Here is a 19,295-nt window from a genome sequence, read left to right as displayed (position 1 = left end):
ACCTTCTTCACTTTTCTTCGTAGTCATATTTGTTTGATTGGAACTTACGTGGGATGGGAAAGTACTGATGTGGTACTTTAAAATCCTATCTCAACCTTATTTGTTTAATTTGGGGTGCTTTGTCCGCTGAAGTGGCTCTTGAAAACCCCACTCCTATTTATCCGAAGTCCTACAAAAAACAAAAGACTTTGATTACTGATCTTGGTAAAAGTTAAAAATCTAACCCTTGTTCTCCACCCTACTACAATGTAAGATCCAATCCCACAACATCCCCACTCCATTCTCCTTGTTAAACAAATGGGTTTTAGAATTTATCACTCCAAACAGTTGGATTGGTTGTGGAACCCAAATTAGTTAATCAATTCTAATCCGACCATTCCAATCCTGATTAGTTCAAATTTCAACTTTCAACCTTCATTACAAGATAATTATAAGGGGACAATTCTCGTAAATGGTTGTGCATGGTGCACGATTGTATCTGCAATCGTTGGATGGGGATGAGACGTTGTGAATTATACACGATCATGCTCATCTAACGGTTGAAAGCATGACCGAGCACCATGCATAGTCATGTACGAAACCTTTTGCCTAACTATAATAGCTAAATTGTAATAGTCAGTCCATCTTCTTTTGTCACTGTTTCATATATATGTATATCCAATTTGGATGATTTGGAACACACACTCAAATTCGTTACAAGAATGTTAGACCTTGGACTTGGTTTGGTTCAATTTTGTTCCGTCAATTTGATTTTGATCGGATTTTCTATTTCTTTATATGTTGGTTTATTTTAGTTTAGAATCGATAAGGAGTTCAATTTACAAAATCCCAACTTGAAATTGATAACTATATGTCTGTTATAGGCTTCTTTTGATGATCCCTTATCAATTTGTTATATGGCCGGTTGTGAACAACTGTTAACTTGATTGGCTGGAGGCATTGCCAATTGAGTGCATGCCCTCCACGAGGTCAAGGGATTGACTCTCCTAGATCGCATATTGTGCCAAAAAGGCACCTCCCCCTCCCTTTCCCCCCTCCCTTAATTGTGGATTGTGGGCTTGTCTTAGCCTTCCCCCTTAGCTTGTAGTTGGCTGGCCTATGGGCCTATGGACGCACATATACTTTTGTTAATTTACTGTGATATGATCAATAAGATAAAGATGGTCTATCAAACTTGATGCAATAAAAGTGATTAGTGGTTGGGCCGTTGAGCCAACTTATAGGGATTTTAGTACCGGTTCACATTAACTCATGCCTTGTACGTAGTTTAAAAGTCTATGAAACGGTTTAAGTCGCATGTTCCTACGAATGAATGGATTCATTAACCCTAATTATTATGGGGTACAATCAAAATTAAAAGCAAATATTGGAATAAATAAGAAACATGAATAATGGGTGATTCAAAGGATTCATTAACCCCTTTACCAAAAAAAAGAAAAAGAAAAAGGATTCATTAACCCTAATTATTTGGCCAAAAGTGAATGTGAAAGTGTGAAACATTAATAATGAGTGATTCAAAGGATTGCAGGAATAAATTGGAACTAAGTCGGATCGGCCAATTCCGATTTGAATTGGACAACTCACCCAATATGATTCCAATTACGTAAACCATGGGTCTTAGTAATTGCAACAATTAATGTGATTATCAATGGCTTTGTATTGATTCTTGAGTATTAGTGGGAATATGGGCTCCGAAATGTCCTAGAAAATCCTACAATCTAAACATTAAAATACATTTCAAACTTGATTGATACAAATTTAGAGACTCGCTTGCATAAAATATATGGAACATTGGTTTGTGAGTATTGTTATTTGATACATTTACAGGCTTACATTGATAACTTGAGATTTTGTCTAAAATTTGTGATCCTTTAAGTTCTCTAGAAAAGCTTTTAATATTAAAAAATGGTTAATTTATGAGTAATTCTTCACTTATTAAATTACCGAAAAAAATATCTTCACTTTTTATAATAAGGTTAGTTTGGATCTGTATGGTAACGTTTCTGTTCCAAAATACTGTTTTGAGTCAAAATCTTTTTTTTGTGTGTTTTTGGAGTAATTCTGTATCAACAAATGTTGTATGGTAAAAAATAGAGAAAAAAAAAAGAAAAAGAAACATGTATGGATTGCACAGTAAGAGAAGAATTTCATCTATTTGTGGTGGTGGTGGCGGCGGCGGCGGCAATGGAGGTGCTAGAGCCAATGGTGGAGTTGATGGTGGTGGCGGTGGTGGCAGTGGAGGTGATGGAGGCAATGGCGATGATGATGATTCGTGAATATTGAGTCTATACAGTGCACATTTTGGCTTTTAGTTTGTGTTTCATTTTTTTTTCTGAGCTTCTTTTTGGTGTTTTTCAAAACCGTGCCAAAACTATTTTTATTACCCGATTCATTTAAAAAAAAAACACAAAACTGAACCGAGCAATACTCACAGGATTTGTTTCAATTCTGCCCCCATAAACGTTTTTTTGGAAGGTTATCATACAGACCCTTTGTAACTATATATATTTTTTGGATCGATATTCTCTGTGGGGGAGCGTGGCCCTTGCGTGCACGGGCCAATGAGAACTGATTTTTGCATGGGCTCGGGCTTAGATTTTCAGTCCATGGTTTGGGCTCCCTAATTGGACTTTTGGGCTAGGCTAAACTTACACGGTCTGGCCTAGGAATGAGATTTCTCAATCGTAGTTGGGCCGTTCTTGGACTTCGTCTTGGAATAGTTAATACCCGAAACCAAGCCCAGCCCGACCAAAGCATAAAAGCTTCAGACTATATTACGTTGGAGTTCGAAGCTTCCAAGTTCCCAAGGACAGAAACTCTTTCTTCTAGTCGTTGGACTCTTGCGAAAACCAGAGAGACTCGACATAGCGACGGAAAAGGAGAAGAAGTAGGACTCTTGACAGGTATCCCTTCCCCCTCCCTCTCTCTCTCTCTGTCTCCAAGTGTTACGACTTTCCGTCATGTCTCTTCTGCTAGCACTAGGGTTTTCTGTAATGGTGTGGGAGGTGTCGTCGACAATTTCATTTCGAACACTCTGTATGTCGTACACTTACTGGCAGATTTCCCAGTAATATAGGTTACTTCAAAAGCTTCGAGATTATGGATATGTCGAACAATCTGTTCTACTCGGCTTTGCCCTTATTGATTCCTCGACAGATGTCCTTCGAGATTACCTTCTTCATGGTCATCTTTCCATGGGGAGGAGAAATAGTTTCTACTATTAGGGATTGCTTATATTTCTTAGATTTTGAATGTAACTTAGAATGTTTCTCTGTTTGATTCAGGCACGTCTATTATGTTCATCTCTTACTGATGTACATGGCGTATTCTGCTTTCCTGAAGTTATTGTTTGCAGCTACTGTTTGGTGTATTGCATACGCAGCTGTGGCAGTTGTAGGGTTACTTTGATTTTTCAATTTTGCCCATATTTCTACAGTGAACTATTAAAGCAAATTGGATAGCTACCATGGGTTATGCACAGCTGGTTATTGGTCCTGCGGGCAGTGGAAAGGTGAATTTTCTTGTGTGGAAGTATAATTGTTCTTTATTCTACAGTCTGTATTTTTTTTTATTTGAATCTATTTCGTTACTGTACTCTTACTGCAAATGGTTTTTGACCAGCCCCTTTTCTTTTTGGTTCACAAGCTGGTACTTTCTTAAGAAAAATGTGATATCTATGTATGTTTGTTACATGGCATATTTATGTATTGATGAGATTATTTGTTCCTTTTTATCTTTTCAACCAGTCGACTTACTGTTCTAGCTTATTCAAACATTGTGAAACTGTTGGACGGAGAATCCATGTTGTGAACCTAGATCCAGCAGCAGAAAATTTTGACTATCCTGTGGCCATGGGTAATTGAGCAGTTTGTGTTGTTATTGTTTTTATATCCAAATTGTATTATCCTTTAATTTCATCGTGATGAATTAATATTTTCTTGCAGATGTAAGGGAGCTCATTTCTTTGGACGATGTTATGGAAGAACTTGGTTTAGGTCCAAATGGTGGCCTTATTTACTGCATGGAGTATCCTTTTCTCGTTTGGGTTTATTGTAATTAAATGCAATTTTATTTGGTAGTTTGTTGCCAATTATTGTTGTTTTTCAAGAACAACCTGAGGGATTTTGTAATACCCACATCTAGCTTCATGGATATGTAGGGACTGTTTGCCTGCACAATATCATATATGTGTTGCTGTTTACTCTGACACATGCCTTGGTTAATGTTCTCATGTCAGAGCTACAATGAAACTTAATCTTTTCAGCCATTCCTTGACCTCTATAATATTTCACTCTCTTGTATCAATTTGTTTGCCTTAAACCACTATCTTCAGACACCTTGAAGAAAATTTGGATGACTGGTTTGAAGAAGAATTGGACAATTACACGGATGATGACTATCTGGTTTTTGACTGCCCAGGTATTGTAGTAAGTTGGTAGCTAGTCAAACTATACCCCAACAGAATGGTACTATGGTAGATTATTAGTTTATTATGGACCAAGCTTCTACATATTAAGTAGGATTATTGTGAAATGGAGATTGCTGGGATGGTATCTCTCCATTCTTTGCCACATGCCTTGGTTATTGTAAAGGTTTCGAGCTTGTGGCTGTAAATATGTCTATTTACTTGCTGGTTCCCCTCATGCAAGAACTGTGGATTAAAAATTCGTAGCGGTTTTGAAGTTTTGAACTCTAGAAGTGTCTTAAGCCATAAGTCTTAACTTGTACAAACTGTTAAAGCCAAGTTGGTTTCTGTTTTATGGAACCCGGGTTCCTCCTTTTTGTGTGTAAATGTTGGTGGGTGGATATTGCCTTTGTTCAATGAGCTACAAACATGGACATGGGTGTCATGTCAACATGGGCAAAAGGTGCAAACACAGCAACCTCCTGAAATCAATAAATAGGACATGGCTATAGCGGATGAATCTATGAAAGGTTAGAGTGTGGAAATGAGAAAATAAAAAATAAAATTTTAAAGGCATAACTTAAATATCAATCCATGGTTTAGTAATAAAGCAATATGATAAGTTTAGCTGAAATTTTCAATAAACACTCTATTACGGTCTAACACTTACATGTATTACATGAACGGGGGTGGGGGGGAAGAAAAAGGGCGAAGAGGGATCATAGGAGAGTGAAGGAAACATTTAAAGAACTAGCCATGATTTGCCACATCAACCATGTAGAGAGAAACCATTTTTGTGGGTGATTTATGTTGGAAGGATTAGAGGGATTCTAGGAATGACTCTTGTCAAAGTGGTGCGCTAAGAAATTGCAACCTTCTTTTAACTGCCCCTTGTCTTGCTCCCAAAAGTTATTTATTGTAGGGTAAGAAAGGGTTTTCAAAAGTTAAAACTTATTTAATGCAGTACTATGTGAAATGACTGGATTTACCCTCATTGGAAAAAAATGTGTAAATACTAAAAGGGCAAAAAAAGTACAGTTATGACTTTTTTTTCGCCTACCTTGGTTATAGCAAGATTTTCCCAAAGAAAAAAGAGAACATGGTAAGATATGGGAGGTTGATTTGTTTCTTGATGGAAAAGTTAGTTTCCTTATAATTGTTGTCATTTTTTTTTTATAATTGAAATTGATTATAATATTGGAGAAAGATTAGTTCTTTGATAAGATTAAATTTTTATTTATTTCAAGGAAAAGAACCTCAAACAGTGTTCAAAATCTTCTAGTTTTATTTAAAAAAACCCTAAGAAAAGTGTTCCAAGCACAACACTTGTTCCTTTATTGTATAGTTATAGATTTGGCATATACATGAAAGATTCCAAGTTCATCCTCAAAGGGAAAAGGATCCCTTATTTTGGGACTGTTTGGCTTATTAAATGGAGGAGTACTTGTGCTCTTGCCCATTCGTTGCGATGTATTTTATTATACAATTTCAAAACCAAGTCAATGAGAAAGCAATGCTGAGGGTATTAAAGGGCATACCCAGTGCATGAGACTCCCGCCACTGCGGGGTCTGAAGAGGGTCATGTTAACAAAACAGCTTTGTGGAATAATGCTTGAATGATCAATGAGATCAGTCAAGCTCTCTATTTATAATAATAATAACAGAGATTACAAGGGAAAACACTGTTCACGACACTGTTCACGTGAACAGTGTCACAGCCATAATTACATTTCTACTCTTGCTCATAAATACATAAATAAAAAATAAATAAAACACCCAAAAGACCAGAATACCCTCATGGTATTCTGGTGTACATAATTTAACACTCCCCCTCAAGTTGGTGCAAATATATCAATCATGCCCAACTTAACTAGAATGGGACGGAACAATTTCCCAGATAATCCCTTAGTGAATATATCAGCAACCTGATCAGCAGACTTCACAAAGGGAACACAAATCAACCCTTCTTCCAGCTTTTCCTTGATGAAATGTCTGTCCACTTCAACATGTTTAGTGCGATCATGCTGTACCGGGTTGTGTGCAATGCTAATTGCAGCTTTGTTATCACAGTACAACATAATGGGAAGATGAACAGGAACACCAAGATCGTGTAGCAAGCCTTTCAACCAAAGTAACTCACAAATGCCTTGTGCCATAGCCCGAAACTCGGCTTCAGTACTAGAACGAGCCACCACATTCTGCTTCTTGCTACGCCAAGTGACCAAATTGCCACCTACAAAAGAACAGTACCCAGAGATAGACTTCCGATTTGCAGAACCAGCCCAGTCAGCATCGGTATACGTCTCTACGTGTAGGTTACCATTAGGAGACAGAAGAATGCCTTTTCCAGGAGCTGACTTCAAGTAGTGGAGAATCCGAAGAACAGCCTCCATGTGAGAAGAATAGGGATCATGCATGAACTGACTCACAGTACACACAGCAACAACAATATCTAGACGAGTGTGTGAGAGATAAATCAGCTTTCCCACTAGGCGTTGGTACCGGCCTTTATCAACAGGTTCACCCTCCTTTTCTTTAAGACGAACAGTAGCCTCCATAGGAGTATCTGAAGGGTGACATCCTAACAGACCAGTTTCAGCCAACAAATCTAGGACATACTTCCTTTGGGAGAGAAAGATGCTTTTAGAAGATCTGGCAACCTCAATCCCAAGAAAGTACCGTAGCGGCCCTAGATCTTTAATCTCGAGCTCCTGCCCAAGAAACCTCTTCAACCGGCTGATCTCATCCCCATCATTGCCTGTAACCACAATGTCATCCACATACACTATAAGAATAGTGAGCTTCTCACCAGCCCTCTTTATAAAGAGAGTATGATCAGCATTACTTTGCTTGTAGCCAACAGATGTCATTGCCTTGTGGGACAGACCAAACCATGCTCGAGGTGACTGCTTCAGCCTAAACAATGCTCGCTTCAATTTGCACACCTTGCCTTCATTATTGTCAGAAGAAAAACCTGGTGGAATATCCATGTACACCTCCTCACAAAGTTCCCCATTTAGGAAGGCATTCTTCACATCCGACTGTTGGAGATCCCATCCAAGATTAACTGCACACGATAGTAAAACCCGAACTGTCTTCAATTTTGCAACAGGGGCAAAAGTCTCCTGATAGTCAATCCCATATGTTTGGGTGAAGCCCTTTGCAACCAAACGTGCCTTATACCGATCCACAGACCCATCAATCTTTTGTTTGACCACAAACACCCACTTACATCCCACTAGTTTTTTTCCTGGAGGGAGGGTTACAACTTACAAGATCCTAAGTGTAGTTTTTTTCTAAAGCTCTCATTTCTTCCAACATAGCTGCCTTCCACTTTCCATCTGTATATGCTTCCTGCCAGTTTTTAGGAATAGGAACAGAAGAAAGAGAGGACACAAATGCACGAAAAGATGGAGAAAGAGAACTATAAGAAACAAAACGAGAAATGGGATGCAGGGTGCAAGTCCTAGTACCTTTTCGATGAGCAATAGGTAGATCGGAAGGAGAGGTCTCACCACAAGGAGGAGGAGGATCTGACTCCTGGGTTGGCAATTGGATAGGTATTGGTGCCACAGTGGATTGATGCTGCCCTCTGTTGGAGTGTCTCTTGTAGGTGATGATATTAGAGTTGTCAATTTTCTTCTGAAATTCACCGATGGTTCTCTGGACTGGAGTCAATTCCCCCTGACAATGATCATTACTACCATTATTTCCTACATACTCCCCCTGTAAAGGAGTCCCTACAGATGAAGGGACAGCAACCAAAGGAGGCTGGGAAGCAGCCAAAGAAGGCTGGGTAGCAGCCAAAGGAGGCTGGACAGCAGCGGTAGGAGGCTGGGCAGCAGCTAAAGGAGGAATTTCAAGGGGAGGAAACACAAGCACATCTTCACTGGAACCAGAATTCTCCCCCTGAAGATGTGAAGACTGATAATAGGCAAGACTTGCATGAAAGACCACATCCATACTGACCAAACTACGAGGAGGAGGGTGGTAACACTTATAACCTTTCTGGGTTGGAGAATAACCCAAAAAAATACACCTTAACCCACGAGGATCAAATATGCCATGAGGTTTAGTGTCTCTGGCATAACACACACAACCGAAAACTTTGGGAGGAACCACAAAGGTGGAATTCCCATGTAAAATATCGGCCGGACTGCGGGAGTCAAGAACACGGGAAGGCAACCAATTAATAAGATAAGTTGCAGTAAGAATAGCATCCCCCCAATATTGGGAGGGAACATGGCGCGAAAACATCAACGCCCTGGCCACTTCCAACAAGTGTCGGTTCTTCCTTTCAGCCACACCATTTTGGGCTGGGGTATCAACACAACTTGTCTGATGAACAATCCCATTATCAGCAAGGTATTTCTGAAATTGAGTCTCTGTATACTCAGTCCCATTATCACTTCTCAAGAATTTGAGAGTAGCATTGAACTGAGTGATAGGCCAGTGTCAGTAGTAGGGGCTGCAGAGACAGACTCAGAGTGATTGGCCTTGGTTTTTGGTTTTCGCTTGGCAGCCCGTTTAGCCTCAAAGTCAGCAGGCTTCCAATGAAGTTTCCAACATTTGTCCTTGGTGTGATAAGGCTTATGACAATGCTCACAAGTAATAGTGCCGATAGTAGTACCACCCACAGAGAGAGTGCCAACTGGTGTAGAAGGAGCCGGTACAGTAGTCTGAAGGGCTGATCTGTCAGGGACAGCAGGGTGCAACATAGCAGCTCGGCGATTTTCTTCAGAGGAGACCAAGGCATAAGACTGCTCAAGTTTGGGAAAAGGGGAATGGCCCGACACTTGAACATAGACCCTGATTTTATCCACATGTTTCTTATAGGCAGCTAGATTAGTAGCATTATCAGGTTGGTAATCAGAGAAGTGGTCCAACTGTTGCCAAAGGTTGCGCAGAGTAGTATAATATTTAGAGACTGTTAAGTCCCCTTGAGTAGTATGAAGAACCTTCTTCCTGAGTTCATAGACCTTTGCATTATTACCAAGCTGTCCGTACGTTTCCTTACAGGCTGACCAAACCTGAGAAGCTGTATCAAAAAGGAGGAACCCATGTGCAATGTCCGAAGTCATAGAACCAATCAAATAAGACATGAGAACACCATTGTTGGCAAGCCAGCGAGTCAGGGCAGCACCTGGGGCAGCAGGCATGGGAACAGTGCCGTCAATGTGGCCAGTGAGACCACGGCCAGCAATAGCAAAAGAGGCTGACCGAGACCACAATAGGTAGTTGCTGCCATCAAGTTTGATGGGATTGGGCTGAAAAGTATGATAATCTGATTTTTCATGTCCAGGTTGATTAGAAGTTGCAGTGGAATCAGCAGAGTCACTCATAGTTGCAACAAGGCTGTGGAGAATGAAAAACCAGCAATTACACCAAACCAAGAGCTGAAGTCAAGGTCGAGTGGGCCAATATGAAGGGCAAAACAGCTCCCAAAAAATCAGCAGCAGCAGAGAGATCCCTTCCACAGAGATCAACAATGTCAGGGTTTTGGAAGAGAACCCGAAATTGGAGATCGATGTGGTGATGGGGATCCAAAAAAAATTGACGAAGAAGCTTGATCGAATCTGTCCAGGAACCTGTTGAGGATGTCCGTGATGAAGAGAAGAAGCTCCAATAAAAAAACAGCAGCAAACAGCCCAATTCCCAAAAATCGATAATGATCAGGGTTTTAGAAAACCCTAAAAAAGAGGAATCGATTGGGGAGAAGGGGACAACCAAAAAAGGCTTGAGGGCAGCTGGTCCAGATCGCAGATGAGTGTCCAATATGCAGAAAACCAGCCTTGATCAATGGTAGTGGCTAGGGCTTCAAAATTCTGGAAACTCCAAAAATCGCAGACAGGAACCAGCAGCAATCAAACCAAATAAATTATCTCATAATGGGGAAAAACAGAGGTGGGAATAGGGCAGCGACTAGATCATATGATCACCTCTGTAGTGCTGCCCTTAGGAAGGGAGGAGAAGCAAAGGGGAAAAAAGGAGAGAAAAGAAATCGAGAGAAGGGGAGGAAAGATAAAACGATAGGAAGGGCGTGGGCGTTGAAAACTTAGATCAGAGAAATTTTGGCTCTAATACCATGTTAACAAAACAGGTTTGTGGAATAATGCTTGAATGATCAATGAGATCAGTCAAGCTCTTTATTTATAATAATAATAAAAGAGATTACAAGGGGAAACACTGTTCACGTGAACAGTGTCACAACCCTAATTACATTTCTACCCTTGCTCTTAAATACATAAATAAAAAATAAATAAAACACCCAAAAGACCAGAATACCATGGAGGTATTCTGGTGTACATAATTTAACAGGTCATAATGTACGCAGCCTTATCCCCGCTTCACTGAGGGTATTATGCAACTAAAATATATGTCCTTGTCATGACTAATTGAGTGATTGATGAATGGATGAATTTGTCAATAATATACAATATTACGTTAGTGTTACCTAGCCATTCTCAATATACTTCTGGTCTACCTTTTTGCTTGAGTATATGTTTCTGCCATAGTTGTCGTTGCCTGGGCGCAAGGTGACACCAACAAAGCGCCTAGGCGATCAAGGAGCCTGGATGCCTAGGTGACGCCTTGACAACTATGGTTTCTGCTGCTGAACCTGGCAAACTTCTCTTGCCCTGCTCCAGCTCTCTACAAGCATGGTTAGTTAGTGTATTGGTATGAGATAAATGGAATATGGGAGTAAAAAATTTCATTGCATAAAAGAACTACCATAAGATGAATTTTTAGGTGGAAGTATGGAAGCTCATTAACAACGTGACAAAACCAGAGATACGAATAACGAGTGCCTGTGTGTGTGTGTGTGAGGGATAACTTGTGGTAACTACAAGGACCTGTTGGACATATGTTATTACCTATTGAGTAATGAACATAACCCCTATGGTAGACAATAAGAATAAACATAACAACAATTTCAACACCCCCCCCCCCCAAGCTGGAGCATAAATATCACCCATGCCCAGCTTGGAATAACCTTGAAGAAACACATTCTGGAACAAGGACTTGGTAAACAAGTCACCCAGCTAATCGGTAGAGCCAACAAAAGAAATAGAGACCAACTTCCTCATCACAACATCTTGCATAAGATGGCAGTCAACCTCAATATGCTTAGTCCGTTCAAGAAAAGCTGGATTAGTATTGTAAATAGCAACTTCATTATCACAATGCATATTAATAGGCTTAATAACCGAGAAACCAAGCTCCTGAACAAGATACTTCAACCACAACCAATCTTCAAACTAATGTCTTTCTTGCTACGAACTACCTCAATGCGCAAAAAAACAAACAAACTTGAGAGCCCTTGGATCCTTCATCTGAAAGTGCTGTAGTAAACGAGTGTTAACATTTTCAATACCATATGTCATTACCTCAAATGATGATGTCATCAACATAAATTATCAATACAACCATCGTAGAACTCTGATTACAAACATAGAATGATCTAAATAGAATTGTGAAAATCCAGAACTTGTGACAACCTTGTTAAATTTATCAGACCAAGCTCTCGAGGACTGTTTCAACTCATAGATTTCCTTACGCTACCTACAAACTTTCTCTGAATTCTCCCCCTAAGCAACATACCCCGAAGGTTGCTCCATATACGCTTCCTCATGCAGGTCACCATACAAAGAGGCATTCTTTATGTCAAGCTGAAGCAAGTGCCAATCAAGACTTAAGATTAAAAACCAACGAAATCAAAACTTGAACCACTAACAGGCTCTAAGCTGCTCAACAAAACCATTAGGGTTATATTTAATGGTATACACCATAGTTGTCAAGGCGTCGCCCAGGTGTCCAGGCAACTAGGGCACCTTGGATGCCTTGATTTTTGACCTTCTCCAATGCCTTGGATCGCCTAGACTTATGGTATACACCCAATGACTCTTTACTAGCTTCTTACTTGGGGTTAAATCTACCAAAGTCCATGTCTGGCGACAAAGCAAAGCATCCATTTCCACATCCATAGCCGTTTTCCATCCAGGATTGGTCAATGTTTCTTGATAAGTTTTAGGAACTGAGTGGGCAGATAAAAACAAGGCAAAACTATGAAGAGGGGATGGAATATTTGATATAAAAACATAATTTTCAATAGGATATGCTACTATGGACCATCGAGACGAAGGAGCAGCATCGCCAGTCAAGGAATCAACCTGTGTAGAGGGTTGTAAAGAAGGAGAACCATCAACAGTTGGAGATGGCTTATGATAGACTTGAAGTGGTGCTGGCTGAGAAGTAGTTGGAAGTTCGTAAGAGGAAATAATGCATGGATGGGTGGAGAACTAAAAACTTAAGTTTTCAAGTCATGACCCTGACTTGCTGGGCTGTTCCTCTTTTCTCTTTCACTTTTCTTGTATTTTCCTTTGTTCCTTTGTTCCTTTGTTCATTTTTCATTTTTCACTTCTCATATCATTTTCCCGTTCTTCTCTTTCACTTCGCAGTTTTGACCTACTTTGTTCGATTGGATCCATGTAGCCGACCCCATTAAGTTGGGATAAGACAGAGTGTGTTGTTGTTGTTTTCAAGTCATGACCCTCATAAAAAAATACGGCGTACTCTCAAAGAAGATAACATCAACACTAATAAACTGTTGTTGGGTAACAGGATCATAACAACAATAATCTTTTTGAGTGCGAGAGTACCCCAAAAAATAAAAAACTTCTGTACAAATAATTTATCAAGTTCTAGAGGTAAATCTTGGACAAAACAAGTGCATCCTAAAACTCGATGTGGTAGAGAAAATAGTGGAAAATTAGGATAAACAACATTCATAGGAGAATGATATTAAGGATTGTGAGGGTATTCGATTAGTCAAGTAACAAGCGGTTGAAAATTGAAACAGCATCCCCCCAAAAGCTCTTAGTGACATTCAAAAGAATTAAGAAGAACGAACAATCTCTAACAGATGTCAATTTTTCTGTTCAGCCACACCATTTTGCTGAGGGGTATAGGAGCAACTAATTTGATGGATAATACCATGCTCTGGAACAAAATGAGAAAATCTCTTGTTTAGTACATTCAAGAGCATTATTAAAACCAAATATTTTAGGGGAAACACCAATTTGAGTTTTTATTTCATTAGAAAATTCTTAAAAAACAGATTTAAACTTGAAACAATATTTATCACCAAGTCATTCTGGAATGATCAGAGTGAACTAAAGAAATTAAAGACTGCCTTTTGGAGACATCATGAATAGAGGTACGATGGTGTCTGCTGAGCTCGCATGCTTCACACTTGATAGTAGAGATAGATTTACTCATTTACAATTGGGAACTATTTGTTGAAGCTTAGGAGCAAAAACAAGAGTCCTAACTGATAATGCCAATATAGAGGGGAAGCACTACTAGAAGCAGCAGATGCAGCGGTAGAGGATGAGTCACTATTAAGATAGTTCAGACCACCCTTCTCACTTCTTCCTTGTCTGAAGATCCTAAAATACACAATAGGAAGGATAAAAGGTAATAGAACAGTTTAAAGGCTTGGAAATTTGAGTAACTGATAAAAGATTTATGGGAAATTGAGGTACATGAAGAGACTTGGTGGTGGGATGATGAGGTCCAAGCAGCCATTAAGACTAAAAAAGATTGTTTTAAGACTTGGCAAAGGACTAACGAGGGAGAGGATAAAGTGAGCTATTATTCGGCCAGAAATGAAGCTCGAAAAATTGTGGGGAAAGCAAGAGCAAAGAAATATGATGAACTTTATGAAAAGCTTAATACAAAGGAAGAGAAAAATGAGATCTATCGGATAGCTAAAATAAGAGAAAGGAAGGGCAGAGATTTGGACCATGTTAAGAGCGAGGATGGTAGAGTACTAATACGGGATGCAGACATTATGGAGAGATGGGGTGAGTATTTTTATAATTTGCTAAATGGAGCTACCTCGACTGATGGGGTCACTTTGGAAGTGGAAAGCAATAGGCTTGAAGCCAACACACACCATGGACAGCTCCAACGAGTTGAAGAAGCCGAAGTTAAAGAGTCTCTACGAAAGATGAAGGTAGGCAAAACACCAGGACCGGATGAGATCCCAATTGAAGTGTGGAAGAGCTTAGGAGGAAGGGGGGTATCTTGGCTAACCAAGTTGTCTAACAAGATTCTAAGTACAAAGAAAATGCCAGATGATTGGAGGAGAAGTATTGTAGTTCCGATTTATAAGAACAAAGGTGGCATCCAGAACTGCAATAACTATAGAGGCATTAAGCTAATGAGTCATACCATTAAACTTTGGGAGAAAATCATTGAAGCTCACCTAAGAAGAGATACTGATATATCGGACAACCAATTTGGTTTTATGCCAGGGAGATCCACGACAGAAGCTATTTACCTTCTAAGGAGGCTTATGGAAATCTTTAGAGCTCACAAAAGGAATTTATATATGGTCTTTATCGACCTAGAAAACGCATATGATAGAGTGCCTAGAGAGCTCATTTGGCATGTCGTAGGGAAGAGAAGGAGCTCAATTAACTATGTGGATATAGTTAACGACATGTATGAGGGTGTGGTGACAAGTGTCAAAACTGCAGAGAGACAAAGTAGTGAATTCCCAATTACAATTGGGCTACACCAAGGATCAGCTTTAAGCCCCTATTTGTTTGCACTCATCATGGATGATTTAACTAGACATATTCAAGATGAAGTTCCTTGGTGTATGCTATTCGCTGATAATATTGTTTTGATAGATGAGACAGTGGAAGGGATTAATGCAAAGCTGGAACTATGGAGATCAAACTTGGAATCAAGAGGTTTTAAGTTAAGCAGAACAAAGACAGAATATATGATGTGTAACTTCAGGCAAACCAGGAGAGATGATGAAGTGGTGAAACTTGAGGAGAGAGAGCTACCACAAAGTGAATGTTTTAAATACCTAGGGTCAACCTTTAACAAAGAAGGTGATATGGAAGATGATGTTTCCCATAGAATTAAAGTAGGCTGGTTGAAATGGAGAGGAGCATCAGGAGTTTTATGTGACAAACGTATGCCTATTAAGTTTAAGGGGAAATTCTACAGAACAGTAATAAGACCAACGATGATTTATGGGGCGGAATGTTGGGCAGTTAAGAAGAGTCATATAGATAAGATGAGTGTAGCGGAGATGAGGATGCTAAGGAGGATGTGCGGCAAGATCAGGAGAGATAGAGTAAAGAATGTTTATATTAGAACCGAATTGGGAGTTGCACCAATCCAGAACAAACTTCGGGAGAGCCGCTTGAGATGGTTTGGTCATGTACAAAGGAGACCCACGGATGCACCAGTAAGAAAGAGTGACCAGATTCAATTGGAAGGAACTAAAAGAGGTAAGGGCAGACCTAAAATGACTATTGGAGAAGTGGTAAGAAAGGATATGCATATGGTAGGGCTAGATCCTAGTATGACCGCGGATAGAGTTGTTTGGAGGTCAAGGACCCGTGTAGCCGATCCCGCGTAGGGGGATGTTCCTGGGATGCTGCTTTGACTAATGCTTAAACCCCCTTTTCTTTTTTTTCTTTTTTTGGCCCTTTCGGATCCATGTAGCCGACCCCATTTAGTTGGGATAAGGTTATGGTGGTTGTTGTTGTTGTTGAGGTACATGAAGAACATACAAGAAAGACATGAATCTAGAGAAACTATACCATGACCAACTTGGCTAGAGGATCCATAAGCCAGAATAACTCGAGATGGATGACTAGTGTTATTTAAGGACGACAACACCTTTTACTTACCAGTCATATGATTGGAAGCACTAGAATCAATGACCTAACTTGTAGGAGATGAAAAATCAAGAAGCGCAGTAGTACCTGTATGTGCTAGTGTGTTAGTGGATGAAAAAGTGGAATTCTCAAATGATTAGAGGAGCTTTAGTATTTGGTTATAGTCACCACGAGACACATAACCTAATGGACCAATTCAGATGAAGAAGCAAGATTTGTGTCATTAGATGACACCACGTCAGAACTCCCTTCAGTCACTACTGAATTTGCCAACTAATGTGCCCATGCGGGTTTACCATACTGCACCCAACACTTGCTCAGCAATATGGTTGGATTTGCCACAATGTGTACTCTGTCGGAAAGACTGGTTGGTTGCTCGTCCCGCAAAACCAACACCACGTTCATAGCCACTACTATCAATAACAAATGTAGAACTATCCATGGATGTAGATGATTCAGCTTTGGCAAGATAGGGAGAGACAAAGCACTAAATACGACAGAATGTTTCATTCATGGAGGGTACTTTCTGACCTGCTAGAAGCTGGCTCTTGATAGGCTGCAAACCAGAATCCAGACATGAGAGAAATTTGAAATTTCATTACTTAAAATTCTACACGCTGGGATTTCAACATGTATAGATCAATAGGAAGGGGTTGATAGACATTCAGTTCCTCCCACATGCCCTTAAGAGCACTATAATATTAACTCATAGATTTATCATTCTGTTTGTAAGAGAATTTTTTTTCAAAAAGGTCATAAACAAGGGACATGTTGCTGTCTTAGGAGAAACTCTTCTTAAAGTCATCCCAAACACCCTTAGCAGTAGTGTGAAACATAACATTAGCAGCCACAGATGGTTTCGTATAATTTCATAACTATACTAAGTATCATTCTCATGCATCCATTCTTTATATCCTTTATTATCTGCAGATGGTGGGGATGAAGTAAGATAATCCAATTTACTCTTTGCTGTGCTATAAACTCTTACGGCTTGTGCCCATAGTAGGTAATTGGAAGCACCACTCAACTTAATAGAAGTAATTTGGACATTAACATTGTCTACCAGAGGCTTTGGATCACCCATGATGGAGATCTAATCTTCACAGATGGATAGAATAAAGGAATCTTCTGGAACATCACACAAGGCTGGAAATAATATGGTAAATACTAAAGTAAACAGAGGCTTAAAAAACAGCAGAGTATACAACCCGCAAGATAAAACATTAGTAACTTCCAATGGGTACACTTAGCAATATCTCAAATCAGTAGGTCAAACCAGATATCCAAGTATTAGAAGAGATCAAATCAACTTTCACAGGGCAGCAACAGTTTCTCAGATCAAAGCAGTAAACATCAGCAGCATATAGAGCAGAACATCAAACCACAACTCATATCGCAGGTAGAAATTTCAGAATAAGTAGAAACTCGACATCATACTATAAAGTGATCTGATCTCAATATGGAGGAAATCTGATGAGTTCTACTAAACCAAATAAGATTTAAAGAACAATAACAGCCACAAGACAAAAATCACAATGAAATAGCTTAAGTAGCTAAATGACAGAAAAGAAGGTTCAAAATCTCCCAAACCAGCCAGTCGATGGGGCTAAAATTCTGGTTGAAGGCTGGCACCAACTTGCTGGTTTTGTATCTAAAATATCATAGAGATCCAAATGTTAAATGAGAAGTAATAGAGATGTGATGTAGAACAAAACATGAAGAAGAAGAGGCCAAAACACTATTCACGTTACTGTTCACGTGAACAGTGTCACATACCATATTTTACTTGTATGGGGATATTTTTAGAAGATTTTGTGGGCCCATCAAGTGGAGAAAGATTCTATCCTAATGCTGCCATAGTTAAATTTTATTTTCAGTTTTAGAAAGTATATTAGGTGGTTTCTAATTTCAGTTTGTTATTATTTTTGTTTTGTTCTCTAAAATAGGAATTTCTATTTTGAAATAAGGCAGCTAGATTTTTTAGGAAGTTTCTATTTTGGTTGTAAGCTACTTTTTTTTTTGGGTAAATAAAAAATTTTCATTACCAAAGAGAGAGAAGAAAAAGGTATTGATGAGCAAGGTATTGCTGTCTATATATGTAATGGCTCTTAGTAGCCTCCAAACAATTATGATGAATGAGAATATGCCTTTTGTGCAAAGTTTTATTGTCCTATTGTGTGGATGAAGGGCTGAGAGACCTGGCTGGTGAGAGCCAAAACCCCTAGGGCTGAGAGAGCCGAATCTCCTTATCCCTTTTCCCTTCTTCTCCTATCTTCTCTTCTTATCCTAATCAATTCCCTTGTATTGCTGTTGTATTGTGATTACTGCAACTGCTGTGAAGACTTTCAAAAGCTGCAATCAACCCCAAATGCTCAAAGACTGTTGCTGCTGTTGCTGTTGCTGTTACCCATCGATTGAAGACTGCTGCCACTCCCTGCGATCTGATTTAGTGTTGCAGAGCTTCTGTGTCTCATATCTCCACATCCAGTTATCAGAACAGGCTAAGAATTGGAGGAGTTTTCACTGCTGTTGGGGCTCCACTCAATCCCAATTCCAGCCCCTGCTGTTGGCCGGATTGCTCTGCAGGCCATCACCTTCTAATTCTGAGTCCTACCTTCTATTTTCAAGGCCAAGTCTGATCTCCACTTCTGTCCTTCAGAATAGGACCAAACTTGGAGCAAACATTCACCCCATCAAGACTGAAACTCGATCCCCTTTGGAGCTCATTTTCACTGCTGGCTTGCCTAGTATTTGTTACCTTCTATTTTGGTGTTTACCTTCTAATTCCGATTTTCTTCTATTATTGATGATCTGCTGCAACTATCATTGATCCTACTGCAGAGTGGTTCTTAGTTGAACCCCTTCTACATTAAGATGGACAGAAATTAGAAACTTGGTGAAAACAGAAAATAGAAAGTTATTAAAACATGAAGAACTCCAAACTCCAGATTTGATGGTGCTGCAAATTGGACCATGGTTTGAGGTTTCAGCCAAAACTATGTATTTTTTGTATGGAATTTCGAGGTAGGGTTTCGGGGGGGGGGGCATATCCCCAAGTTAGGTCCTGAAACTTGTACGACAGCCTATTTTAGGCCCTCTAAACATAGTGGAACCCTTAAATTTTTAAAAATCACACCTAAATGGTAGGTTGACTTCAGATCCTACGTTGGTACTATGCTGTA

At 39.6% G+C, this 19,295-nt stretch overlaps 1 protein-coding gene across 1 annotated transcript in view; it reads left to right on the top strand.

The window, feature by feature from the left end:
* The first annotated feature begins 3,284 nt into the window (after nucleotides 1-3,284).
* LOC122669172 (GPN-loop GTPase 3-like) overlaps nucleotides 3,285-19,295 on the top strand; it is a 26,011-nt gene continuing 10,000 nt past the window's right edge. Inside the window, exons 1-4 of the mRNA XM_043865857.1 lie at nucleotides 3,285-3,511; nucleotides 3,747-3,855; nucleotides 3,945-4,026; nucleotides 4,334-4,419. Of these exons, the coding sequence (XP_043721792.1) occupies nucleotides 3,467-3,511; nucleotides 3,747-3,855; nucleotides 3,945-4,026; nucleotides 4,334-4,419 (322 nt within the window). The 5' untranslated portion in view covers nucleotides 3,285-3,466. The remainder of the gene's footprint in view (nucleotides 3,512-3,746; nucleotides 3,856-3,944; nucleotides 4,027-4,333; nucleotides 4,420-19,295) is intronic.

This window comes from Telopea speciosissima, chromosome 7, assembly GCF_018873765.1.
Source record: "Telopea speciosissima isolate NSW1024214 ecotype Mountain lineage chromosome 7, Tspe_v1, whole genome shotgun sequence".
Lineage (NCBI taxonomy): Eukaryota > Viridiplantae > Streptophyta > Magnoliopsida > Proteales > Proteaceae > Telopea > Telopea speciosissima.
The sequence above is the reverse complement of the archived record's forward strand: the minus strand, read 5'-3'. Positions and strand labels throughout refer to the sequence as shown.